The sequence below is a fragment of the Macrotis lagotis genome, chromosome 2 (genome assembly GCF_037893015.1).
Source record: "Macrotis lagotis isolate mMagLag1 chromosome 2, bilby.v1.9.chrom.fasta, whole genome shotgun sequence".
Lineage (NCBI taxonomy): Eukaryota > Metazoa > Chordata > Mammalia > Peramelemorphia > Peramelidae > Macrotis > Macrotis lagotis.
In genome coordinates, this window is record NC_133659.1 from 242,673,891 (window position 1) to 242,701,160 (window position 27,270).

At 48.6% G+C, this 27,270-nt stretch overlaps 2 protein-coding genes and 1 long non-coding RNA gene across 13 annotated transcripts in view; 2 read left to right on the forward strand and 1 right to left on the reverse strand.

Moving 5' to 3' along the window:
• DNAH2 (dynein axonemal heavy chain 2) overlaps positions 1–7,569 on the forward strand; it is a 125,328-nt gene extending 117,759 nt beyond the window's left edge. For all 3 annotated transcript variants that reach the window (XM_074225519.1, XM_074225520.1, XM_074225521.1), the window contains 9 exons: positions 4,168–4,359; positions 4,526–4,710; positions 5,405–5,633; positions 5,720–5,871; positions 6,110–6,224; positions 6,296–6,472; positions 6,662–6,736; positions 6,897–7,047; positions 7,223–7,569. In XM_074225519.1, the coding sequence (XP_074081620.1) occupies positions 4,168–4,359; positions 4,526–4,710; positions 5,405–5,633; positions 5,720–5,871; positions 6,110–6,224; positions 6,296–6,472; positions 6,662–6,736; positions 6,897–7,047; positions 7,223–7,377 (1,431 nt within the window). In that variant the 3' untranslated portion in view covers positions 7,378–7,569. The remainder of the gene's footprint in view (positions 1–4,167; positions 4,360–4,525; positions 4,711–5,404; positions 5,634–5,719; positions 5,872–6,109; positions 6,225–6,295; positions 6,473–6,661; positions 6,737–6,896; positions 7,048–7,222) is intronic.
• On the reverse strand, positions 1–9,645 carry LOC141514598 (uncharacterized). 2 transcript variants are annotated; one of them, XR_012476060.1, is made up of 4 exons: positions 9,334–9,645; positions 8,804–8,933; positions 6,284–6,758; positions 1–5,827 (listed from the first exon to the last, which is right to left on the reverse strand). It is a non-coding gene; the product is annotated as an uncharacterized LOC141514598 (long non-coding RNA). The 2 variants fall into 2 exon arrangements; XR_012476059.1 differs by having other exon boundaries at positions 8,804–8,936.
• KDM6B (lysine demethylase 6B) overlaps positions 7,890–27,270 on the forward strand; it is a 26,946-nt gene continuing 7,565 nt past the window's right edge. The window contains exons 1-13 of one of the 8 annotated variants that reach the window (XM_074225532.1): positions 7,890–8,018; positions 14,455–14,581; positions 19,825–20,010; positions 21,233–21,330; positions 21,484–21,630; positions 21,736–21,874; positions 22,181–22,279; positions 22,625–22,844; positions 23,158–23,250; positions 23,370–23,528; positions 23,651–23,806; positions 24,104–24,433; positions 24,667–26,762. In XM_074225532.1, the coding sequence (XP_074081633.1) occupies positions 21,741–21,874; positions 22,181–22,279; positions 22,625–22,844; positions 23,158–23,250; positions 23,370–23,528; positions 23,651–23,806; positions 24,104–24,433; positions 24,667–26,762 (3,287 nt within the window). In that variant the 5' untranslated portion in view covers positions 7,890–8,018; positions 14,455–14,581; positions 19,825–20,010; ... (1 more) ...; positions 21,484–21,630; positions 21,736–21,740. Of the gene's footprint in view, positions 8,019–9,065; positions 10,800–11,434; positions 11,607–14,454; positions 14,582–18,622; positions 20,011–21,232; positions 21,331–21,483; positions 21,631–21,708; positions 21,875–22,180; positions 22,280–22,624; positions 22,845–23,157; positions 23,251–23,369; positions 23,529–23,650; positions 23,807–24,103; positions 24,434–24,666; positions 26,763–27,270 lie in introns of those variants that run through there. The other 7 variants (XM_074225538.1, XM_074225531.1, XM_074225536.1 and 4 more) reach the window with 7 other exon arrangements.

A 27,270-nucleotide genomic window follows, 5' to 3' on the forward strand; every position in this document is an offset into this window, starting at 1 on the left:
AAAGGCTACTCTATCATTTCCTTGTTCATTTTTGCTTTCATTATTAATATTATCTTCAATTAGCAAGTTCTTTGGACTTGGCTTTTGAAGTCACTTGTGAAAATGTGTTTAAGGTTTGGGTGTAATAGGAATTTGTCTATTGCCATTTATCTATTTTGTGAGGGTTAGTTTGGGTAAAACTAGATAACATTCTATAAATCCATTTAACTGAGCACAGATAAGCTGCAATGCATCAAAGCATACTGAAAGCCCAAAACAAATGAAGGTGACATTGTGAGAACCTGCCACTTTGTTGAACTGCTGCTCTTCCATTAGGATACCTAACCAATAGTATGGGATAGGTAAAGTGGTTTGCTATGTTAAATATTAGTAAAATTGAATGGTTTTTCTGTTTAAATTTTATTTTATTTTCCATTTACATACAAAAGTAGTTTTCTGTTCATGCATTTGCGAGTTTGTGAGTTCCATATTTTTCTGTCACCTCTCTTCTCTCTCCCCTCCCTATTGTGACAACGTAAAAGTTGTACATGTACAATAGTGTTTAACATATTTCCATATTATTCATGTTGCGAAAGAGGTAATAGAACTAAGGAAAAAAACATGAGTAAGAAAGAAAAAACATAAGTTTTAAAAAGTGAACATAAGGGGCAGCTAGGTGGCACAGTGGATAGAACACCAGCCCTGGAGTCAGGAGTACCTGAGTTCAAATCTGGCCTCAGACACTTAATAATTACCTAGCTGTGTGGTCTTGGGCAAGCCACTTAACCCCATTGCCTTGCAAAAAACCCTTAAGAACAACAACAACAACAAAAAGTGAGCATAATATGCTTTTCTCTATATTTAGACTCTATAGCTTTTCCTCTGGATGCGGATGGCATTTTTCACAATTAAGTCTCTGAGGTTTGTCCATGATTACTGAACTGCTGAGAGGAACTTCATTCATCATGATTGCTCATCTCACAATGTTGCTGTTAATGTGTATAATGTTCTCTTGGTTCTGCTTACTTCACTTAGCATCAGTTCATGAAAGTCTTTCCAAGCTTCTCTAAAATTCGGCTGCTCATGATTGCTAACAGAATAATAGTACTCCATAACATTCCTCTACCATAACTTATTCAGCCATTCTCCAATTGATGGACATCCTCTCAATTTCCAATTCTTTGCCACTACAAAAAGAGCTGCTTTAAATACTTTTGCACATGAGGGACTTTACCCAAGACAGAATGATTATTTTTAGGTTGGAAATAGAAGTTAGAATATTTTATTCCCACACACCAATGATTCCATTATCTTAAGCAAGAGGAGACCTCTGGTATAATGAAGGGAATGGCTTTAGAGTCAGGAAGATCTAGGTTTGATTCCTGCCTTTGACATATTCTAAGCAAATCATTTAACATCTCAGTAACATGGATGACCAACCTCCCCCCCCAATTCCCCAAAACTATATAAATTATAAAGGAGTTGGCAATCTTCTTAATAGGAGACCTTCATATCAATGAAATCATAGGTCCATTTTTAAAAAGATATATTTGAACCAGGATAAGCTAGGTGGTTGGACAGAGTATTGGCCCTGAAATCAGAAGAACCTGAGTTAAAATCCAGTCTCAGACACTTAATAGTTACTAAGCCATGCAGCCTTGGGTAAGTCACTTAATCCCACCACCTTGCAAAAACCAAAACCTGTCAAAAAGGCTATAACACAACACAATAAACATTGAGTGTGTGTGTGTGTATATATCAAGCTGAATCAAAATGAAGAGTTGACCAGGTTTTGGGGCCTTCTTTAATTGGGGACTTTGAGAGGAGTGTTTTGCTCTGCTCTTTAACACTCCATTCAGAGGGACCAAGGGTATGGACCATCCAAAAGAAGTGAGAGTACCAAAACTGCTGAAATCTCAGTGATGATGAGTATCCTGGTGCAAGAGGATGAGGTGGGGGGTGGGGGGTGGGGGGTGGAGGGAGAGGCCAGGAAATGAAACACCACATCCAAGTTGTATTTATATCAGGAAGACCAAGATGGTTCAATATTAGGAAAACAACTAGCATATTAAATCATATTAATAACAAAATGACATGCTTTTTCTCAATGGACAAAATTCTGTTTATTTCACCTTTAGTTTTCAAAACCTTTTTTGCACTTGTTTGGAATTGTTCATTTGTTGGTCTTCTAATCTTTTATGCTCAGTTTACATTCATAAAATTCTTTTTCTATTCTGTTGACATAAATGTTCAGCTATATAGCTTTCCTTCAAGGATTGCTTTAAGAGGTATCCCATATATTTGGTTGCCTTATCATTCTCTTTTAATGTAATTTTTTAATTGTTTCTATGATTTGGTTTTTGAGCAATTCATTATCTAAGATGGGGGGACAATTTTAGTTTCCATTTAAGTCAGCATCTTTTTTCTCCATATTTCCTTTATTGATTATAATTTGTGATTGCATTATGGTCTGTCAAGAGACATAGTCCATGATATAGTGAACAGAGAACCAATCTTGTACACAAAAAGACATGGGTTCTGATCTTGCCTTTGGCACTGCTGTACTGCAACCTTTTATGCCTCAGACACCTCTCAAGGATTGTAAATTAGAGGAAAAATTGCCATTCTACATCTGTAGAGGGAGCTCTTTATAGTCTGGATTTTTTTTTAATCTATAAAATATTTTAACTATTTCTGGATTTATTAATACAGTTATTTGTTTCCTAACACATGACTAATTTTTGTACAAATTCCATTAGAGCCTGATGTTCTCTAAAATACCTGTCACTCAAAAATCTCTCTATATTTTTTAAATTATTTTTTCAAACATTTTGTTAAAATCTATAATTTTCTTATTGTTTGATTGGTTAAATTCTGAAAGATACCGTACTTAATGTTTTTACTTCTAATTCTAGATAAAATGTAATAATGGAATGTAAGCTGCTTTAAATTAGGAAATGTTTCTCTTTTTTGCATTTATATTCCCAGCACTTGGGCAGCTCTGAGCATGGTGGATGAAGTGCTGAGTTGAAGTCAGGAAGACTTGTCTTCTGAGTTCAAATCTGGTCTCAGATACTGTGCAAGTCACTTAACCCTGTTTATCTCAGTTTGCTTTCCTATCAAATGAGCTGGAGAAGGAATGACAAACCACTCCAGTAGTATCTTTGCCAAGAAAATCTCAAATGGGGTTACAGTCATATTGGATACAACTGAAATGATCGAACAACAGCAATCATTAGTACAGTGGTTAGAACATAAATGTTGATAATTGACTGAGGGAACTCAAGGGAATGCCAAAAATAGAACTTCAAAAGATTCCTGGCCTCTGCAACCTTGACAATCTGAACCATATTATTAGAGGCTCTTCTCTGATACCCCTCCCCCCAAAAAAAGAAGTCATGGGAGATTTGGAAGCAGGCTTTTTATCACTCCTAGTTATGTATTGACTTTTTATTTTATTATTTTTTTTTGGCAAGGCAATGGGGTTAAGTGACTTGTCCAAAGTTACAGAGCTAAGCAGTTAAGTGTTTGAGGCCACATTTGAACTTGGGGCCTCCTGACTCCTGGGTTGGTGCTCTATCCACTGTACCACCTACCAGCCCCTATATAGATTGACTTTTTAAAATCTTCATTTAGGTTGATTATGTATTTTTTACCCCACTGGTCTCTGTTTCTAACTTAGTATCAGTCTTTATCTCCATATGAAGGAAGTCCCACAATATGAATTGTTCCTCAGAAGGGTCTCAAGCATGCACAATTGGAACGAAGTCTGTTCTATTTCTGATCTCCTACTTATTAGAATGTCTCTGTCCAACCCTTTTGTGTGGATTAGATCTTCCTCTTAAAATTTATGTACGAGGAAATTAGATCCATATATATGAACTAAGCTGTAAATGAGTCAATGGGAAAGCAGCATTTTGTAGATTTCTGTAATTGTTATTAGTTTCTGTGGACATGCCCTCTTCCTTCCAGGAGACTGTAAGACCATTTATTTATCTTACAGATTTTTTCCCCCTTAGAACCTAGAACAGTAGTACAGCAGTGCACTGGCAGCAAAGTAATACCTGGTAGGAATGGATATCAGAGGTACAGAGAGTCAGAGCATCAGCTGGTGCTCCAAACTGCCCTTCCCTTCACTCTGGGACTTCCTCTACTCTGACCCAAGACTAAGGCCTTGCTTCTTTTCAGGGCCTGAAAGCCAACATGAAGCGGCTGTACCATTTGATGACAGAAACACAGTTTGCCCGCTGCAACAAGCCAAGCAAATATAAGAAGCTACTGTTTGCCCTTTGCTTCTTCCACTCCGTACTGCTTGAGCGTAAGAAGTTTCTGCAGCTTGGCTGGAACATCATTTATGGCTTCAACGACTCTGATTTTGAGGTCAGGGCCAAACCGTTCCCTGGGCTTGCTCTACCCCTCACATTCATCCAGATCTCCCACACCTTCCCTCTGGTAACAGAATTTTAGTTGCCAAATGCCCTATAATAAAATCCCTTTCTGTTTCTATGACCCTTGGACTGAGATGTGGTTGGTTTTAACATTACAGGTATCTGAGAACCTTTTGAGCCTGTACCTTGATGAGTATGAGGAGACACCATGGGATGCTCTCAAGTACCTGATTGCTGGTGTCAACTATGGAGGACATGTTACTGATGACTGGGACCGGCGCCTCCTCATCACCTACATCAATGATTATTTCTGTGAACAGAGCTTAAATGTTCCCTTCTACCGGTGAGGATTTGGTTGTGGTATTGGGAATGGGAGCAGAGTGATATGCAGGGTCAGTGGACCACAAATAGACCCACAGAATTTGAACAGGACCAGAAGTTAAGAGTCAGACCAGAAAACAAGATAGAGCATTAGAGGTAGGGTTTGGTATTCCCTTGAGAAAGGGAAAAGTACTTGTTTTGGAGTCAAGAGGACCTAGATTCAAATTAATTACCACCAGCGTGAACCTTCAAGTCATGCTGCCTCTTGGACAACCTAATTTTATCTTCTGTAAAATGAGGGGGTTGTGTGAGGTGGTCTGAGATGTCTTATACTCCTTAACTGTGTTGTTAAATATAAATTGGGGCAGCTAGTTGGCACAGGAGAGTGCCAGGGCTGGAGTCAGGAAGATTCATCTTCCTGAATTCAAATCTGGCCTCAGACACTTAATAGCTGTGTGACCTTGGGGAAGTTCCCTAAACCATGTTTGGCTCAGTTTGCTTATCTTTCAAGTGAGTTGGAGAAGGAAACAGCAAACCATTCCAGTATCTCTGCCAAGAAAATCCCAAATGGGGCATCAAAGAACAACTACTAAGAAATGGTGAATGAGGGCTATCAAATCAAAAAGGAATGAAGCTTACTTAGGCTTAGTGGAAACTCGTTTATACCTATAATGTGATTATATCCTTTTACTGATCCCAACCTCCCTTCCCACCAGACTTTCTATATTGGATACCTACTGCATTCCCAAGGATGGGAACCTGGCTTCTTATAAAGAATACATCAGCATGCTTCCAGGAATGGATCCTCCTGAGGCCTTTGGCCAGCACCCCAATGCAGATGTAGCATCTCAGATCACTGAAGCACGTACTCTCTTTGAGACCCTGCTGTCCCTGCAGCCTCAAATCACACCCATTGGGACTGGGGTCCAGAGTCGGGAGGACAAGGTAAAGATAGATGTATGTGGGTTGAGAACATTCTTATCTTGTAATGGAGAAGTTTGTTGAGTTCTACCTAGTTCCTGCCTCCTTAGGTCCTCGAGTTGGCAGCTGATGTGAAACAGAAGATACCTGAGACAATTGACTACGAAGTTACCCGAAATCTTCTGGCACTGGATCCTTCCCCACTCAATGTGGTCCTGCTACAAGAGATCCAAAGATACAACAAGCTTATGGAAACCATTCTGTAAGAATAAAAAAATCTCTTATCCTTGGGGGAAAATAGGGGTATGAGACCTTTGGTTGTTATTATATATGTAAAACCTATAGACCTGCTTTCAGATTTTTTAAATGCATTAAAAATATATATATGATTGCAAAATAAACTATCTATACTGAGATACAGTTAGCAACATATTAAAAATTAAAGCTTACATATTCTAGGTTAAGAACTCTTATGCTACACTAATGACACTTCTCCCTAGGTACTCACTGATAGAGCTGGAAAAGGGTATTCATGGTCTTGTTGTCATGTCCACCAGCCTGGAGGAGATTTTCAACAGCATTTTTGATGCACGTGTCCCCCACCTCTGGGAAAAGGTGAGGATTCTACCCTAAGGATTTGGATTTAGTTGACTGCTTGGGTTTAAATCATTTACCTCCTTCCCCAGGCATATCCATCTCAAAAGCCTCTGGCGTCTTGGACTCGGGACCTTGCACTTCGAGTAGAACAGTTTGCAACGTGGGCTGGCAGAGCCCGACCTCCTGTGATTTTCTGGTTGTCAGGGTTTACATTTCCCACAGGCTTCTTGACTGCTGTGCTGCAAGCTGCTGCCCGTCAAAATAATGTGAGGTTCCTTTAAGGGGGCAGGGACAAAGGCTTTCCACCGTCTGAGGGGGCTGTTGGTGTGGGGTCCTGGGTATGGGGAGGAGAGAGGTTCATGTTGGGGAGAGCAGGGGAAATGTTGGGAATGAATATAGATTGTTCCTGGAGGTACATAGTTCATGGGGTCCCCTTTCTTTTAACTCTCCTCCAGGTCTCCATTGATAGCCTCTCTTGGGAGTTCATTGTTTCCACTGTGGATGACAGCAATTTAGTGTATCCACCCAAGGTAAGGACCAGATATGCTGGGTCTGAGGAAAAGAGGGAATTTGAATTAGAGTTAATATGGGTGGGAAAGAAGAAATCAATTGCCAGGGGATTGGGGGAGCTGGGTAAGTAAGGTTAAGAGTATTGGTTTCACTACTGGAGTTCCTCTAATTTCTATCTAGGATGGTGTTTGGGTCCGTGGCATATTCTTGGAGGGTGCAGGTTGGGATCGGAAGAATTCATGCTTGATAGAGGCAGAGCCCATGCAACTTGTCTGCCCTATCCCAACCATACATTTCAAGCCTACTGAAAGCCGAAAGAAGAGTGCCAAGGGTATGCTTACAAGCTGTCTTCCAGAAACTTCTATTAAATCTTCTTGTCAACCATCCTCACCAACATGGCCTGTAATGACCCTTGTCCCTACCATCAGTAACTCAAAACTGACTCAACCCTACCCCCCCACACACAAGTTCCAAAGAACTGATTTGGGCTTTCTTTTCACCCCCAGGCATGTATTCCTGTCCCTGCTATTACTATCCCAACCGGGCTGGCTGTGCTGACCGAGCTTCCTTTGTAATTGGCATTGACCTTCGAGCTGGAAGCATGCCACCCGACCACTGGATTAAGAGAGGAACTGCGCTGTTGATGAGCTTGGACAACTAGAGAGAAACTCAGGGGAAGCAGCAGCTCGTGGAAACCTGATCCCCTGAGGAAAAGATTGTGGATGTCTGAAGCCTAGCGACTAAGTCTGGGAAAGGAGGGGCTCGGGAGCCCCCAAGGCGGGCGCGCCTAGAGCCGGGAGGGCAAGGCTTCTGGAGGAAAAAAAGTTATTTCATCATTCAATAAACATGTTCCAGATTTGTTTCTGGGTCCCTCAAAATGGAATGTCACAGGGCAAAGAAAGGGTGGTACTGCAGCACTGCGGCGCAGGCAGAGAAGTGGCGAGCCTCCCTTCGGGTGAAGTGGAGGTGAGGCCGTCGGGAGGCTCGCAGCAGAGGGAGGCCGGGCCGGAGGGGCGGGGCCCGGAGCCCGGCGAGGCGGAGGGAGGGGCCTGCGCAGGAAGGGGCGGGGCCTGGCGGAGGGGGCGGGGCCCGAGCCCAGCGCGCCGGGCCCAGGGGCTCGGGCCGGGCCCGGGATGCGGACGGGGCGGGGCCGGGGGCGGGCAGGGGCGGGTGTTTGTGTTGGAAAATCCAACTGCGCCACGGGGCGGAGCGGCCCCCCCAGCCCGGGCAGGGGTGGGGGGGGGGCCTCCCGACCCCTGGGGGTCCACGGGGAACCGGGACACCTGGAACCCCCAGAACCAGGTAACGGGGAGCCTAGCGTGCGCCGGGAGAGCGGGAAACCGTCTGCACGCAGGGGGGCGGGGCGGGGGGCGCTGCCGGGCCCCGGGCCGGCGGCGGCGGGGGCTCTGGGCACCTGCCCCCGGCGGGGCGCGCGGCAGCGGGGCCGGGTCGCGGCGCGGGCCCCCGGGGCCCCGCTCTGGTCCCGCTGTCGGGGTGCGTGCCCCGGAGAGGGGGCGGGGCGCGGCCTCCGCGCGGGCACGGAGCGGGCGCGTCCGGACGGACGCCGTGCCGGCCGGGCCGGGGTCTGCGGGGCGCGGGGGGGGGGGGGGCGCCTGCAACGGCCCCCGCCCCCAGCCCCCCGGCTCGGCCCCCCGGCCCCCGCCCCGTGCGGGGGAGGGAGCGTCCCAGGGCCGCCGGCAGGGGGCGAGGGCGGCCCGCGTCCCCGCGGGAGAGGCGGGGCTGGCGGGGCGGCCCTCGGTAGCTCCCGAGCCCCTGGCTAGGGGCGGTCGGACAGCTGTGGGCAGGGCCGAGGCGAGGAGCCGTGACGGCGGCGCACAGCGCGCGCCCCCCGCGTGGACCGGCTGGGAGAGCCGCGTGCGGGAGCGTGGGAACAGCGAGCTGCCCGCCCGCGCCGTCAGCTTGCGGGCCAGGGGGCCGGGGAAGGAGGGGACGAAGCGCAGAGGCTGGGGGGGGGGGCCTGAAACCGGGCCCCGGAGGCGTCCGCGCGCCCCGTCCGCGGAGGGGCGGGGCCGCGGCGGGACTCCGGGCTCCGCGCCGCGCTCACGCCTCACTCCACTACGGCTTGCCTTGTTGCTAGAGTAACTGGAGGCAGAGTCGGCGGCCGCATCCTCGAACCGTCCCGGGCGCCCAATCCGCTGCAGCCTGTGCGCGTGACGTCAGCGGCCGGCCGCCAATGGCGTGGAGAGGGGCTGCGGCCTGCTGGGGTGGGGGTGGGGCAGAAGCGATGGGAAGAGAAAGAGCGGAGGGGGCTGGGGATTAGAGGCGGCTCGGAGCAGCTGCTCCGGGCTGCACGTGCACTCCCACACGCTCACAGCGGCCCCTCCCCCACCGCTCCCCACCCCCCGCACGCGTCTCGTGCTCCTCCCGCGCCTGCGCGGCAAGCTGACCGAGATCCCGGTCCTGTTATGTGTGTTGGCTAGCCCTCTGGGACTTTTACTCCAGCTTCTGTCCCGCTGGATGCCCCCAAGATCTGGGCTCTCTAGCACATACTCCCTGGAGCTCCAGTTCGGAATGACTACTGGAGACTTTGTCCGCAAGTCAGTAAATCCCTACTGTAAAATTGTCGGGATAGGGAAAAAGAACAGGCTTAGGCTACCTGGGCTCCCACCCCAGCTGGCACCTTCCAGACCCAGGTGGTACTGGGTGGAGCTGTGGTTTCCTCCTCCATCTGTTAAGTAGGGAGTCACTGCTATTCCTTCCCCTGGATCTCCAGAAGTCCTGGCTCCCTTCCCCGGGGGTGATGAGAATCTCCCTGGTAGAATCAGGAGTGGGGATGAGGTCTGAGGGAAAGGAAGCTGGAAAGTAGGACATACAGTTTGGGAGCTGTGAGCCAGATTTCCTGTTGCCCACTTGAAAGGCTGGCAGAACCTGTAAGAATACTCAGCCCCCTTGCCTCCCCCTCCCCCACCGTCTCTACTTCCTATAACCCTCCTCCTTTGTAGAAAGTCTTTAGCTCGCGCCCCCCCCCCATAATCTTTTAGACTCCTTTTATAATGCCTCTTCACATGGTCGTCTTCCTGAATCTCTGTCGTTGCGTCTGTTCCCCGGTGTCTGTCCCTTTTTCTCCTCTCTGCCTCTCTTGCTTATATAACTCTCTTGCCTTGTCCTGATTTCAACTCTGGAGACTCCGCCCTGGAATGGAGGAGGAGGGGGGAGTGTGAGGATGCTGGGGACAGCCTGGGCAGTGATGGGGCTGTGGAAATCCTTCCCCGGTGGGGAACAGACCTTAATGCACACAGTCAGACTCACCCCTCTCTAGCTCTTATTTCCTGCCAGGGGGTGGCTCTCCTCAAGGAATAGGGGAAAATATTCAGCTTCTAAAGCGGGAAAACCAAGATCCTTCAGAGGAAATATGGAGGTTTAAGACCCAGGAATGAATCTTGTTTGGACATGGCCCCCTACTTGGCTTCCCAGAATTCCAAAGGCTGTTTCTCCTGATGCTGGTTTCCCCCTTTTTTTCCCCCTGTAGCTGGGGGTCAGAGGTTGGTGTCAGAGGTGGCAGGGATGACGTCATTAGTGCACGTGCCTTGGGGTGGTTGCTAGGCAGTAGTGGCCTCCTCCCCCACTCAGTCCAGTGGAGATCCGTTGCCACCTCTTTCCCTTCCCTACCCTAGTATCCTGCAGGTGGGAAATCCTGGACTGGATTTTTTTTGGGGGGGGGAGTGTAGGGTGTGGTGAGTGGCCCCAGCCTTGGTTCATCCATATGGGATGTGAAATTCCACCCCATTTGCCTACACTCTTTCCTTCCATGAGTCCCCCACTCTCCTCCTCTTTCCCCTTTCTACTGCCTCCTGAGGGAGGAACTTGGGAGACAGCATGAGTTGTGCGCGGTGGTGGGACTTTGCTCCTCAAAAAAAGAAATAATTGTGAGGGTTCCTCGACTTTTACCCCTCACTAACAGCGCCCCTTCACAGGCACAGTCTCTGTGGGAGTGGGTGGGGGAGTAATGTGTAAGACTCAAAACTCACGCCTGTAATGGGGGGGCTATCAGTTTACACATTTTCACTTTTATGGGGAGAAGGACTGAGAGGACTTTGACAGCTGGAGGCTGCTGTTGGGCAGGTATTTATTTGCATCCTGGGCTGGGAAGTGGGGGAGGGGCAGGTTAAAATTGGCTCCTGCCATTATTCTGGTGGACCGACCAGCTTCCCATTCCCCGGCGGCCTGGGAATTGGGGGGCGGAGTGGGAGGAGGGAGGTGGAGAGCTTGTGTTAATTTGGTGGTGATGGTAAGCCTCGACCACTCTGGTCTCTTCATTTGGTAGGGGGTTTGGTTACAGTCTCATTGCCCCCCCCCCCCCCATTTTTAGGCTTTTACCTTGGTGGGGAAGAAACAACTCGGGCTGTTTGACTAAAAAGGGAAGGCAGTTTTTCAGGGGATCTCTCGCCCATGTTTTTTTTTTTTCTGGAGCCTTTTAATTCTTCAAGGGGACTTCCTTCCATATTTTTTCATTAGGGGGAGGGGAAAGGGGGGAGGGGGACGGGGACTGAAGGGTGTATAAAAGGTTGGGGGGTGGGTGGAGAAGGAACAGCTAAAGGGGCGTGGGGGGGGGCGGGTTGCTGAAGGAAGAGACCGGAAGGGAGGAGGAGGGAGCCTGGTGGGGAGGGAGGGAGGGGGAGGAGGAGGAGGAGGAGGAGGAGGAGGGAGGGGGTTGGGGAGAGCCTGCTACAGTTCTTTGTTTGACTCCGGGACTCAGGGACTGGGAGGAGGAGGGAGGGAGGCCGAGGCCGCAAGAGCCGGGGACAGGCCCAGGAGGCAGAGGAGGGCTCGTCTCCCCCGCCCCCCCAGTCCCCGCTTCCCCCCCCCTTCCGCTGCTCCCCCCTCCCTACCCGGACTCGGGGGCACCGCCGGGGGACAGACACCCAGCAGGTAACCCCCGGCCCGGCTCCCCCACCTATGGTTCCCATCGGATTCCTGCTTTATTTCTCTCTCTCTCCCCATTGACCCTCCCCCACACACCTTTTTTCTGTCTCTTCCTTTTTCCCCATTCTCTCCTTTTATCTCTCCATTTTGCCCTGGTTTCCTTGTCTGCCTCTGGTGTCTACCTCTCTGTATAGACTCCCCTTCTCCCCCATCCCCCCAATTGATCTCCTTGTGCTTCAGCCTCCCCCTCCCCCACTTCACCTCTACCCGACTCTCCCCCAGGTTCCCGGTCTCTTCTCCAGCTTCCTTCTACCACTATCTCCCTCCCTCCCCAGGCTCTGCCTCCTCCACCTCCGACGTTCCCCCAGGTGTCCATCTGTCCTCTCTGTGGAAGAAGCCCTCAGCCCTTCCCTCATTTTCTTCAGTTTCCAGTCCCTCCAATCTGAACCCCTTTCTCCTAGCAGCCACTGGGGGAGGGGAGGGGACATTTGGGCAGGGGGGCATTTAGTGGGGGTGTATGGGGGGCATGTCTGTGGCTTTGGGGCTGATTCTCAGAAAGTCATAGACTGGGGGGAGGGGGAAGTCTGTTAACATGAGTATGTATGGGGGCGCTTGCATTATGATGTCCCTTTAAATAAGATGGGAAGGGGAATAGCCTCGACCGTCTAGGGTCAGAGTAGTGATTTAAAAGAGACCGGAGGGAAGTCAGCCACCTCTACCTTTCATTGATTGAAGGGAACTGTGGTTGGCTACAGGAGTCACGGTACTGAAGGAGTCAGTCTGGGGTTAAAGGGTGGGTTGTTTGGGGGGACCTGGCGAAAAGGAATTGGCTAGCGAGGAAAAGAAGAAGAATGCTTTGGTAAAAACAGGGTCCTGAAGAAAAGTGTCCTGCAGCTCTGGCAGCCAACCCAGTCTAGTGAAAGGTGGCTTGGGGTTTCTTCTGTATTCCATAATCCTAATCCTGTATTCCCCTCATTTCAAACTGAACACAGGGCACATAGTGATGGTCACTGGAAACTTGAATGACACAGAGCAAGAGGTTAAGGGAAAGGAGCTTAGAAAGAAGTGGAAGTCTGCTTCTTTGCTGAGGGCATCACCTGGGGAAGTTAAGGGAGCCCCTTGCCTTCCCCTTTTGTTGTTCTGGGGCTAGGCACCAGAGAGCCCCAGCCCCTCCCCTTTTCTCCCCCCCCCCCCATTCCCTGCTACCCCCTCCTCCCCCAGCCCAGCTGTTGGGCAGATGAATTACAGCCTCCAGCTCTGGGCCAGGGCTAATGAGGGATTAAAGGTTGTGGTGTGGAGTGGGGTAGAGGTTTGAGAGTGCAGGACTTGGTATATAAAGACCTGGATTTGAATCCTCCCAACTCTAGCTGTGTGATCATAGGCAAGTCAATTAATTGACTAGTGCCTCAGTTTCCTCACTTGCAAAAATGGGTATAATTATATTTGCCTTACCAACTCGACAGGTTAAAAAAAGTCCTTTTCAAATTTTGTGAGTTAACTTGCTGACCCTTCCTCTTCTGGATCTAGACCTTCACTTCAACTCCGGCCTGGCCCCTATATCCTATTGCTCCTTCCAGGTGGTACTACCCACTTCCTAGTGGGGACCACCTAGACCCCTACAAATCATTTTTATCAGCAAGCAAGTTAACCCTATCCCATCACCCTATCCCACTCATTTTTAAATCAGACTATTGGTGGGTCAGGAATAACAATCTTTAGGAAGGAGTGTCATCAGCAGCCACTGTGGTTTACAACAGATTGCATCATGGAGACTGGGGGGGCCAGAGGCCTGGGTCTCTGGAGGAAGAAGCAAGAATGGGCAGGACATAGAAATAGGTTTCTAATAGGATTGTGGAGAACTGATCTTCTGAGACTCGGAGGTGATGGTAGATGAAATAGGGACTGTAGATCTGAGTTCTCAAAGGAATTGAAACGGGACATGACTTTAAACATGATTGCTGGGAAGGGAATGAGTGTTAGAGGGGTAGGACCCCTGATGGATCAGACACTTTATAGTCTGTCACCTTTCCTGTTCATTTATTAGAGGAAGGAAGTGATGAGGAAACAGCACATGACCTTGAAAGGGAATCTTTCACCCTTGTTTTCTCCTCATTCTTGAATAGGAATCTATATAGGGCCAAAGAGGCCCATATGTATATATATATATATGTATACATATATATATATATATGTATATATATACACACACACACACACCAGGCTGGAAGGTGAGCTCTTAGCTCCTCCCCTTTCTGGTCCCGTTCAGCCTGTCCAGCCACCTCTGCTTTAGTTGGGACCTGCCTGGCCTTGGGGGAAGAAGAAGGGAGGGGAGGGGGCAGAGTCCAGAGGGTGGAGTTGGCCATCTGGTTGCTAGATAAGACTGGGTGGAGGCAGTAGCTGGGGGAGGGGCAAAACCCTGGGACGTCCCAGTTCGGGCTTCATGAAGTGTGTAGTTAGGTTGGTTGGAAGAGGTTAGATCCTGGGAGGAAGGTTTCAGAGATGGAACTGGATCTAGATTTACTCAGATACTAGGTGTTATCTGAGGACATTATAAGTCAGGGTCCTGTTGTCACCCACCTCCTCCCCTTCAGCCACTCTCCCTACTTAGGTAGAGATGTCAGACTGGATAAACAGGCTGGTCCTAGGAAATGGGAAGAGGCCCCACCAACCTAGGGCAAACCTGTTGGGGGGAGGGGGTATATGAGCTGAGGAATGGCTTTTTCTAGTTGCCATGGAAACAGATTCTTCCTGTTCCTTCACCCTAGCCGGTTCTGTGAGTGGTTGGGGAAAGTGGACAAAGGGAGGCTTTCTGGTTGGGACTCTACCATTCCTAACATCCTTTTCTCTTCTACAGGTTCCCCCCCCCCAAAAAAAAAACACCATGACAGCCCCCTAGTACCACCCATCCCTCCCCTGCCTGCTATATCCCATCTACAGGGGCACTGGTGCCAATAAGAGAGGGGTGTGCCAAACTCCAGTTGGTAAGTCCTACTCTGTGGGTTCCTTCTTTCCATATATATATATATATATATATATATATTTATGTCTGTGTATGTGCATTGTTTCCATCCCTTAATCTAAAATTCCGCCACTCTTCTTCATGTTGACATAATCTGAAGGTAATGGATCCAGGCCACTTGCCTATGATGTCTTCCACTATACATAACATGAATGGTTCAGTCTTTTTGGTATAGTGCTTCTGTCTGTCCCCCCCTCCTATAATGTTCAGCTGATGTGTACTTCCTAGTTTGCCTCCTAAGATGATTTAAGCCTATTTTCTTAGATATTAGATTTTACACACACACACACACACACACACACACACACACACACTTCCCTTGAATGCTAAAGTTGACAAAATGGATGGTATGGTATGTGGAAGATCTCATGAAAACTGGAGGTGTATGGGAGGGGGAGTATATTAACCCTTTTGGAATCTGTACTTGTTGCTGGATAACTTTGACTTGGAGTGAGAAGACTGAACAGAGTTTGTAAGGAGGTACATTTAAGGTAGTCTAAGAGAGATAAGATTCTTTCAGTGAACAACGTATTGTTACTATGACAACTCCAGGAATACCTCCCTAGTTTCTCATTTATCCCTATCATTTCTTTTTAAAGAAACCCCTTCTCTACCCTTCTCCAAGAACTTTCTTAGCCAATTCTTCCCTTACTAATCCCTACTGTCTCCACTTAGTTCTATCTTGATTCTCTATTTTATTGTCCCTGCCTCTCTCTTCCCAGTTATTACATTACAGTACTTAAAAAGCAACTTCTAGTCTCCTGTTTTCCCTCAGGAGTAGGAAGGAGAGAAAGACAGTATGTCTAGCTCTGTTTGATAACTGTACTACCTTCATCTCTAAGGACACCCACTACCAGAGATTCCCAAACTCACATTCCATTTCTGCTTCTGATCCTTAACCACAACCACATTCCTGTTCTGAAGGAGTGAAGGAGAGCTGAGAACTGGCATGAAAAGCTACAAAATTTAGCCAGCATTTTTAAAGCTGTGCCCTATATAGGTATTGTGGTAGCCCTGGGGATAAAGGCAAGAATGAAAAGAGTCTGTTCTTATAGAGGTAACAGCTTACTGAAACAATAAGGTAGAGTGAAACATAGGGAACAGACAAATTCAGTAAATGATTATATTTATATAAGATAAAGATTATAATATTATAATATTCAGGAAGTTTATATCAAGGAACTTCAGGTTCAGCCAAGTTTAATGACTTGCTCTGGTTCACACAGATAGTCTGATGCTCAGACTCAAACTCCACTCTTTCCAGTGTATCACAGCAGTTTGAAAGAGCTACAAGGAATGAACCTAGGGCATTGAGGACTCTGGTTAAGGCCTAAGTGCACTGAAGTCAAGAATAAGAAAGGGAGTAGAAGCTTGGGTTCAGTTTTGGAGTGTAGAGATTATATGGTAGGGGTAACCTGAAATTAAATATGTGCACTGAAGTCTAATAGGATTCAGATAGAGTGTCATCATTAATATACAAGGCTAAGAAATGAGGAAAATATTCAGTCTTTATGTTAGATAATATATTTTGCCTTGATGAATACAAAGATTAGTGTACTCCTACCTGAAACCAAAACCATACAAACAGATTTGAGATGAGACTATAACAAAAGAGAACAGGTGTGTACAGATTGAAGGAGAAAGTGAGAGCATACACAGAACAAGACAGGCAAAGATGATCCCATAAGCAAGGGGGAAGAGAGGGAATGATATGATGAATAAAAAAACAATGTATTTAGGGAGTCTTGATCCTTAACATAATACCTGACATATTCAGATGCACATAGAAACAGATCAGACAGTGTTAGAAACATGGGCCAACACAGATACCAGTCAGATAGAGTCAGAGTCATATTTTGCCACCCACGGCTTGCCTGGGCCAGCATTTGGTCACAGTCTTACACACAATTTCAGTCACTCAGGTTCCCTCTTCCCCCTCATCATGAAGGGGTGGGGCAAGACTAAAAAGGGAATCCTGATGACCAGCCCTTTAAGTAAATCCCAGTTGGGTTAGATTGAGTCACAGAAGACCCCCAGGGGGTCATTCCTATACAACCCACCTCACCCTCCATCCAGCTTTCCTCCTCCCCTACCCCTAACACATAATTGCTTAACCCCTGCCATGTTTTGAACTTGACAATGAAGGGCTGAGAAAGTATGAAAGTAAATCTAGTTGGATGAGGCAGGTGTCTTGGGATTGGGTACTTTGGTGAATTTTTGTACTTGCTTACATATGTATGTTTGTATCCAGAGAGTTCTGTTTCTTGGGTTCTGTTGCTACTTGTCTGGATGCTGAATGAGTGTGTGTCCTGGGTAATGAATGTATATGTGTGTACACCTTGTAGGGTTGAGTTATTCTTGTAGTGTTGGGAACTCTTTCTCATTCTCCAAAGAGTGTTTGAGGTTATGTTGGCCTGTCTGATATTGTCTCCATTCGGGGAGGGGAGAGTTAAAGTATTAAAGTCCAATGCCCGGATGGAGGGGTGGAGCCAGACTAGGCTGGGAAAACCCGGATGAAGAGGGCAGGGCCTAATCTAGGAAAAAATTAACCCTTTGAGAGGTGCCCTTTTGTGACTTTCTCCTGACATGATCTGGAATCTCCCAACTGCTAAGGAGCCCAACAAAGAGATAAGTGTCTTTATCCCTGAAAGATATGCCTCATACCTCCTTATGATGTGCAGGTTCTAGATAATTGTTAGTTGTTAGCTCTTCTCAAATGGAAGTGTATATTATATATTTTAAAAATACATATGTATATACACACACTCACATATATAGATACACATACATATATAGAGAGAGAGATATGTATATACACACCTGTTGGACCTCAGAGCCTATGGCCCAAGTAACTGCCTAGCTAAGTTCAGATAGTCATAGCCCATTTGGCTACAGAATAAATGATATATTTAACCATACACAACTCTAGAAGACCTTCTACTAACTTGTAGAGAAGGACTGTAGCCTTCATCAAAATCTCAGATTCTTAAGGTATAGAAGAAGCAACAGGGTACTTCTCCTAAATTCAGTTCAGCAAACATTTATTAAAGGACCTACTGTATGTTCTAGGTAACACCTGTTGGGGGTGGGGGGGTAGAGAAGGGAGGGAAATAGCAACCAACAACTGAGGGCTCAGAGCAGATATCTGGATATACCTTGTGTTAAAAGGAAATGGAACACAGGCCAGTTTTTTTGTTTATTTGTTTTTTAAGGAAGTTAGGGATTCTCCTAGGTGTAGGTTTCATTGAAGAAGGGACATTTCAGACCCAGGGAATAACTTTTGCTAACAGGCTAGACCTGAGGATATGGTGAGGGAAGTAATGAAACAAGACTAGAAAATAAAAACCAATATGAGAATTTTCTATTTTATCTTAGCAGGAAGCTATCTGGGTGTTAGAGTAATAGGGTCAGACCTGTACTTTTAGGAAGGTTATTTGATCACTGTATTTCGCTTACACGTGAGACCGAAAAGTAGGAAGACCAATTGGAAGACTTTTGAAATAGACTAGACAGAAGGTATTGAGGACCTGAACTAGACTGGTGACTGAATATAGAAAAGAGGATGGAACATAAGATAAAATGTGAAGGTAGAATTTAGAAGCTGGGGCAAGTGATTGGTTATGGGGAGAGAGGTAAATCTTCAAGATCACATCACACTTATATAATAAGAAGTAGGGGAGACATTTCATTGTCCCCAAAGGAGAAAGTAGGGGTGAAAAGTATATAGTTGAGACACACAGTTGTGTACTTTTGTGAAGGAAAAGACTTGGGTGCATATATCAACTAGCCTAACCAGGTGAGTGGGAGGGATTGTCTATGAGGAGTAAAAGAAGGGGATTTTCCATGGTACTAAGTTATGAGAGAATGTGTAGGCTGAGGTTTTGTCTGTCTCTGACTTGGTGTATGTGTGTCTGTGGGGAGGTGTGGGGGCTGAGTCAGTGGGAATGTGGGGGAGGCTTTCTTAGTGACTCAGACACCCCCCCCCCCCCCCCCCCCCCCCCGCCCAAAGTTTGAATCAGACATAGCTGGGAGGGTATCTGAAGAGGGGAAGAGATGAGGGCTTCTGAGTCCAAGTAAAAGAATAGGAGTGTTGAGGTGGGGGTAAAGGGGAGGAGCTGGAAATCTGTGACCTGAGTCAATAGGGCTGAATCTCAGTAAAATAGCAGTGTGGGAGTATGAGAGAGTTGACTGGTGTAACATATTGCCTATTAGGGGGAGCTGAGTCAGGCCTCAGTGGGAAAGGGGAAGTGGCTAAGGAGAAGTGTCATCATCAGAAAAAGGGAAGCTACATTTCCTGGTAACTAGTTAGCATTTCTAAGTCCCACTTCCCGGGCAGGGACTCAGGTTCCCCTTCCCTGGTCCTCTTACTCTTGGGACTCCCCCAGTGGCTAGCTCAAGTGTATGTAGGTGATGGGAGAAAGCAGGAGAGAAAGTTACCAGTTTCTGTTTATTCAAGAAAGGAGGAGCCTCAGAAAGAGTCTATAATACTTTGCATATGTTTGATTAGCTCTTTAACATAAATCTTTTGCATATATCAACTGCTATGAATTAATTTATTTTGCAGGTTGTAACAATAGTAGCTTATATTTATATAATAGAGCTGGAAAAGAACTTTTTAAGAGGCAGTCTAGTTTAAGCCTTTCATTTAAATTAAGGAAAGTGAGGGCTTTTAAGGTTTCTAAGCCTTATGACCACTTTGGAACAAAGATTATTCTCCTTTTACAGATGAGGAAGCTGGGGCTTATAAAAGTGAAGGAATTTGTCAGTGGTCACTCAGCATGTGGGACTCAGAAGTGGGATTGGACCTTAGATCTTTCTCACTTTATATTCCACTGAGCCAAGCCTGAGCATCCTCTTAGATTTAGAAACTATGATGTTAAGTGTTGTCTCAGCTGATAGAGTGTAGTCTCACCCTTCTCATTAAGTCTGCTTAGGCTGCTTGCCCTTCTCTGTAAAGATGAAGATTCTTGGGCTGTGGTACAGTGTTAAAAGAAGACTCTTGCCTTCTCTGATGTGTTAGGGAGGAGGAGACTGAATTCTCCAGAAGTCCCTGCTGGTCTCTGGACTGGGTTGGAAATTTCCCTGCTGTGCCGGCAGATGCATAAAGATGAACTTTCCAGCCGCCCCCAGACCTTTGCCCTGAACTCTCCCCCAGCTTCCTGCCCTGCCGTAGTTAGCTCACTCTGCCCCTTTCCTTCCCTTCAGTGACTCCTGAATTTGAAGGAGATGATGAGACAAGACCGGAAAGGTCTGGAGGCAGGGAGCCTGGACTGGTGGATGCCCATGTTCACCGGGAAGAGAGTGGTTGTTGCTTGGGAGATCCAAAAGAAACTGCTCCAGTTTACAGGAGGAAGTAAAATGAGCTCTCGGCTTCTTTAAGGAAGTGGGCGGGTATGAGTGAGAGGAGGAGGATGATGTCACCGAGTTCTGGCCCACCCTCTGCACCCCCCTTTTTTCTCCCCCCTTCCGCTGCGCAAGTAGCCACGTCACGGGCAACCCCCGAAATCCCCCCTCCCCTCGTGTTGGGGGGGCCACGTGGGCCGTGGGGAGCGCGTGGACCATACTAGGGAAGGGCACAGAGGATATTGGAGCTGTGAAAGAGGGGCCACGCGGGACCTGGGTGCGTGACTCTAGTAGGATGGGATTTAGAAAGCAGATTTGTAGGAAAGGGGTGAGATCAGTGCTCATTTAAGGGGTAATGCTGGATAGGAAAGAAAAGATTTAGTAAGCCAGGTTAGTTGAGGGGTTGTTACAAAGGAGTTAGGAGGCAGGAGACTAGAAGAAGAGTTTATAAATAGGATGTGGGAATCGGAATAGGAGCAAATTGTTTCTGGGATAGGGAAATTTAGAGAATGGCTAGTGAATGTGATGTTGCTTGGTCACACCGTGGGAAGGGAGAGATTCAGGTGGTGGTTGACAGTGGGTAAAGGATTAGATTTAACTCAGGATTGTTGGGTGCTGAAGCTGTTACAGGGCTGGTTTTGAAAAGGGTCCGAAGGTTTAGGAGAGTAATTAAGGTGAGAACATCTGGGAACCAGAGTATGAATTATAGTTTCGTACAGAATTTGAAAGTCTGGGGCCCGGTTCGTAGCCACTCTGGGAATGATGCCGGGGGCAAGTTGCTTTTGTCTTGGAGGTTGAGTTACATGTTCCTCAGTTTCTGTCTAGTAGCCGGCTGCGCTGAGTTGGGGTGAAGGGGTGGGAGGAGGATAGCAGCGGCTCCTGCTGCCAGTGGGCTCCAGGGCTGTGCGGCTGTGTTTGTGCGCCTCTTTACTGAGGATCTCATTGGTTTGTCTGGATCTCTTGGCTGGCTCTGTTCTGGTGTCTCCGAGTGTAAATAAGAGAGTATAGGGGGTCATAAAGGAATCATGGGAAGTTCAGGATGAGGGTAGAGACATTTGTGGGTGTTGAATGGTGGAGGACCCCCTTTGGTGGGAGAAAGCAGGGTCACGTAGGGGTCACCATATACTTCTCTCCCCCCACCCCCCACCCCCAGTTAATCTCGTCTGACCAGCTTCCCTGCTCGTCTCCCCCTTTCTGCTTTGACCCAAGTCCCATTGGCTGCAATGAATGCCCCCTACGAAGCTAACCTCTTTCTATTGGTCCCTGTCAGGCTGTTACTGAGGCAGACAGACAACTGAGGCGATGATTGGCTCTCAGGGGAGGGAGTGCACCCTGTGATTGGATAGATTTCTGGAGTCAGCGAACTCTGTAAGTAGGGAGGAGGGAGTGGGGAGGGGCTTGGGGCAGCAGTCGGGTCTCACTGCCCCTGCTCCCAGATATGAGCTCTTCCTCTTCTTTTTCTTTTTGTTTACCCCACCTCTCTTTTCCCCCTTTCTTTCCTCCCCCCCCCTTTCTCTACAGAATTACCTGGGCCAAACCCTGAGAACAGAGGGAGGGCTCTGGTTGCAGAGGCAGAAGCTAGAACACTGCCTCTGAGGAGCTTCAGCTGGCTGGCAAGGGTGGGGGGCCAGCCTGATCTTAGGGGCTCCCGGGGCCACCACTGACCTGGTGAGTGAGTGCTAAGAAGGTTGAGTTTGGGTGTGTATGAGGTATTCCTAGACCTCCAGAAAAGATGTATAGTTTTAGATAGCAATCTATTCTCCTCACCCCTAGGCTGGATGCATCGGGCAGTGGACCCTCCGGGGGCCCGAGCTGCACGGGAACCCTTCACCCTTGGGGGCCTGAGCTGTACTGGGACCTGGAATTCTTGTCCTCCACACCCCCCTCCCCGGGCATGGCTGCCAGGGGGCAGGTAAGAGACACTTGAGACCCTGTCCTTCCCATTTCTTATTCAGTTTCCCCTGTCTTGGACTTGTCTTTCTTCCCTCTTCTCTTTTTGTCATAGTTCTGTGCTTCATTTCTTTCGATTCTGAACCTGTGTTTAGTTACCAACCTTTTCTTTCTATCTTTATTTGGCTGGAGTCCTAATCTTCATTAAATTTTTTTTTCCCTGATCTTGATAAGCCTCAGTTGTTACTTGACCTCTTTTTTTCTCTCCCAAACAAGGGACACCCCAGCCACCCCACCCCCCAACCTTTGACTTATGTGACCCCACCAGGTGTTCTGCCAGCATTGGGCAGCCCCAACTCCCAGCTCACCTGCCCCCGGCCCATGGCAGTAGTATTGGGTATCCCAGCAAGTCTTATTACCCCCCTGGGTAAGTGTAGAAGGAAGTAAGTTTTGGAGAATGGAACCTGTTTTTTGGGAGAAGGTGGAGGGTTGGAGTGTGAGCTCTTATGTCAATTCCCAGAAGAGATGTGGGAAGTTTTAGGAAAAGAAAGTTAATGCTTATTTATTGAAAAATAATTTAAGGGAAAAAAAAGTGGGAAACTGAAAAGGGGAAGAGGAGATCGATCAATTTCAGATTCTAGAAGGGAGAGTGGAGTTGCTGGATCAGAAAAAAAGATAAACTTGGTTTTAGAGAGAAGGTTTAAGTTTGAAGGGGAGAAAAGTGATTTAGCCCTACATCTAGAGTGACACTTACATTCTCGTCTTCATTAAGGACTTCCAATCCTCGATCTCTGCATGGGAAGTTGGAATCTCTACACGGCTGGGTTCAGGCTTTGCTTCGAGACCCAGCTCAGCCAGGACTGTGGGAACAATTGGGGCAGCTTTATGAATCAGAACAAGATGGCGAGGAAGCTATGCGTTGTTACCACAGTGCAGCCCGATATGGGGGTGGCTATGCAGAGCTAGGGCTCCGAATTGGCCGACTTCAGCAGGTGAGAGTTTCATGAAGCCCAGAAGGGGGCAAGGATAGGAATATAGAAGATGTATGTACTGTGTTCAAGGAGGGACCGCTGAATTTAGGACTATCTAACTTGGAGCCAGGGAATGGGTTTGTATTAGGGAAGTTTTTCTTCATTGTTTATTAAGCCTAGGTAGCCTAAATTTGGGGTAAAGAAGTGAACAGGGGAGAAGAGTTAGCACAGAAATCACAAAGAGGTGTGGATGAGTATTGTGAAAGGAAAGACTTGAGTTTATGGTTCTGCCTTCTTTATCTCCTCCCATTCTCTGGTTTCCTCTTGTGATCAGGCCCAGATCTGGAACTTTCACACAGGCTCTTCTCAGCATCGGGCCAAGGTTCTGCCGCCCCTTGAACAAGTGTGGAACCTTCTACACCTTGAGGTAGGAGGAGAATAGTATCTTCAAGGAATGGATGGAATCTGGCGGAATGTGGAGTAGAGGTAGACAAAACAGACCGACTATTCAGTATTATGTATGAAAGTATCTTCTCCTTCTCTTAGCACAAGCGAAGCTATGGGACAAAACGTGGGGGTCCCCCTGTGAAACGAGCAGCAGAAACTCCTGTGGTACAACCTGTGCCCCCTGTGGCTCCTCCTGGTCCTGCTGATGATAGCCTTAGCCCTGGAGGCAAACGTAGAAGGGGCTGTGGCCCTGATCAGGTATTGGCACCTTAGTCACAAGTCTCCAACCCAGGCCTAATTACTACAAGGTCTTAAGAGAAAAGGGTGCAGCCTCTATTTAGGCCCTTAAATTCCTTTGCTTTTCTTCCCTTTCTCTCTAGACTGGGCCTCCTCCAGGGTTACCACCACTGCCTCCTCCGCTGCCAGGCCTAGCTACAAATCCCCCTTTCCAGTTATCTAAGCCAGGGCTATGGAGCCCACTGCATGGAGAAGCCTGGGGCACTGAGTGCAAGGGCTCTGCCCCTCCAGAACGTCAGGTAACTGATCACTTCACTGTGCTAATCCACTGCTTGATCTCAAGGAGCTCTGCCAGACCCTGGTCTCAGTACCCTGTATGGTCCCTTGATTTCAGTTCAGCTCTGTCCGAATTTTGTGAATTTTAGCATCTCACCCTTTTCCAGATCTTCTATGAGTTTCCATATTTATAAGACCCTATTCAGTTAACTGTCGGTTTCTGATGACACAGGATGCTGTTACTTCAGTGGCTACAATCATGACCCTGTTCCTGCTTAGGTTGTATCCCCTCACAAGCTGTGCTTTTTTACTCTCAACAGGAGCAGCGACACTCGGTTCCCCTTCCGTTTCCATATCCAACCCCTTCTTATGCTTCGCACCCCCCTGGCCACCGGTCAGTCCCTACGGCCCCTCTGGGCCCCCATCCCCCAGGAGCAGAGAGCCATGGCTGCCCACCTGTCCCCCACTCCCCTGGAAGTGACCTTAGAGAGAGCAGAGTTCAGAGGTCGCGGATGGACTCCAGCGTTTCACCAGCAGCAACCACCGCCTGCGTGCCTTATGCCCCTTCCCGGCCCCCTGGCGTCCCCGGCACCACTACCACCAGCAGCAGTAGCACCGGCCTCCGGGGCACAGAACAGAGCCCAGGCCTTGTGAGTAACACAAGAGAAGGGAAGTGGAACCTGGGGGGAAAATTAAAACTGAATGAATGTAAGGAAAATGGAAAACAAGGATAAAGAATTTTCATTTTTTAGGAAGCTGGTGAAAGAGAGCTGAAAATAAAATGAGAGAAATGCTCAGAAAAGGGAAATCAGCCAGGAGAGACCTCTGAGAGTCTTAGAACCAGAAAATGATTCTCTATCCCTTTCTCATTCTTTTTCTTCAGGGCTCTGACTGTTATCAAACTCCAGGGCTAGAGGCCACTTCCCACCAGAGCCGCCTGGGGCCATCGGCACATAGCAGTCGGAAATCTTTCCCCCCTGCCCCCACCGCCGCTGCCCCACCCCTGCCTCTCCCACCGGGCCCCCCCATCCTGCCCGGCCCCACTACCACCCCACCACCTTGCCCCCGTCTTCTCCACCCAGCACCCCCATCCTCTTGGCTGGAGGGCCCTGCCTGCCAAGCAGGCAGAGGAGCTGGAGCTATGGGTCGGGAAGAAGGGGATCCTTTGGAGGAGCTCCTCTTTGGAGCGAAGGGCCCTTGCCCCACTCCACCTCCCCTACCTCCTCCTCCACTTCCACTCCCCCTCCCCCACCACGAGGGCTTCTTGGGGACTCTGTCACCCCATTTCCCCGTGGGCACTCAGGATTCGCACACCAACCCCACCACCCCCACCACCATCACCACCAGCAACAGCAACAGCAGCCAAGTGGGGCCTGTGCCCTTCCCCCCTCCCCCATTCCTCTCCCGGGGCCTAGATACCCATCCTCCAAGTCCTTCCCTGAGCCCTCCAGCCCCCCCTGTCACTCCCTTACCACTCCCAATTCCCCAAGCTACCACCCCACCCTGCCACCAAAATACCTCAGGAAGCTTCAGGCGCCCAGAGAGCCCCCGGCCCAGGGTCTCCTTCCCAAAGACCACAGAGGTGGGGCGGGGGCCACCTCCTGGGCCCCTGAGCAATGCCCAGCAGCCCCAACCCCCTGGAGGTGGTGGGGAGCTTCCCAGCCAGGGCCCTCGACTGTTCGACTTTCCTTCAACACCTCTGGAGGACCAATTTGAGGAGCCAGCAGAGTTTAAGATCCTGCCTGATGGGCTGGCCAACATCATGAAGATGCTAGATGAATCTATCCAAAAGGAGGAAGAGCAACAGCAGCAGCGAGAGGCCAGTGGAGGAGCTCCACCACCCCTAAAGGAATCCTTTGCCCCACTGCAGCCCTCTTTCCCCCACAAGGAAGAGAAGACACCACCACCAGCGTTGCCCCCACCTCCACCACTAGCAAAATTCCCCCCGCCCCTACAACCGCTGCCACCACCACCATCAACACAAGCCAGTCCATCCACTTTGCTAAAATCTCTGGCCAATGTGCTGGATGGGCAGAAATACTCTTATCAGGGGACTGGGGCAGCAGTTGCCCAGGCTGTGCCCTCTCCCTCTCAGTATTCTCCCCCACCCCCATCAGGTGCTATCCCTACCCCACCTGCAACGGCAGCCACGAACCTCCTGTGCCCCCTGCAGCTGCAGGTCTCTTCATCATCTCAATTTTCTACCTCAAGCGGGCCCTGGGCCCAGGAGCAAGGAGGGGGAGAGGAGCAAACAGGGCCTCCCCCAGCCCAGTCACTTCCACCACCACCACGGCTAGGGGTTGTACTCCCCCCACCCCGCTCTGAGTCAGAGGTACTAGAAGAGATCAGTCGGGCTTGTGAGACACTGGTGGAAAGGGTGGGCAGGGGCACAGGGGAGCCAGTGGAAAGTGGAGGAGATCGACCTCTGCTACCACGGCCCAAGGAAGAAAGTGGTGCTGGGCCCGGGAATGGCAAGAGGAAGGAAAAAGAACATCGTCGGCACCGGCGAGCGTGCAAGGATGGTGGACGTCGGCATCGGGAGGGTAAGGCACACAAAGAGAAGAATCGACAGGTGCTAGGAAACCTGGACCTACAAAGCAAGGAGATCCAGGGACGAGAGAAAACCAAACCTGAGGCTGTTGGGGCTGCCAAAGTCAAGCTGCCTACTACTGTGCCACCTGCTACAACTGCTCCTCCACTCCCACCCTCACCTGCCCCTACACCAGCACCAGCCCCTGGGGGTGAGACACGTCATAAAGCCCGGGAAGAGACTCCAGGCCCACCCAGTGTGAGTCCAGCTGACATGCTGAAGCTCCGGTCACTGAGTGAGGGTCCTCCCAAGGAGCTAAAGATTCGACTTATCAAGGTGGAGAGTGGCGACAAGGAGACATTCATGGCCTCTGAGGTGGAAGAACGGAGACTGAGTATGGCTGACCTTACTATTGGGCACTGTGCTGCTGATGTGGTACGGGCCAGCAAGTAAGTTACACCCTGGTCCCATCTTTCAGAAAAGGAGCGGAGTAACAACCACTTGTGTGTCTGATTGCCCTGGTGGGAGTGAGGGGACAGGTTATTAGGCAGAAAATGCTCTTCCTGAAACCCAATCCTTTCTGGGAAAGGATAAGCCACAGTAATGTTGAAGAAACAAAATGAATCAATAATAGCCCATTTAGTCTATGCCAAGTATGTTCCTATTAGTCATTAGAGTCAGCTCTATACAACTCGGATTGGTTATTGACTCTGAGGTTTTAAAGACAACATCACACCCTTAAAATGACACATTGAAAGATCATGATGTCATAAAACGATGCATAGAATAATCCCATGTAAGCTGTACAGATTTGTAGGTGACCATGAAATTGCAATAACTGAGAGGGCTTGTTTCCCGAACACCTCTGTGGGAGATAGCACATGTGTTATTACCCCATTATACAGACGGGGAAGCAAAATCTCAGGCAATTTGCCCATCATCCTAGTGACAAAAGTT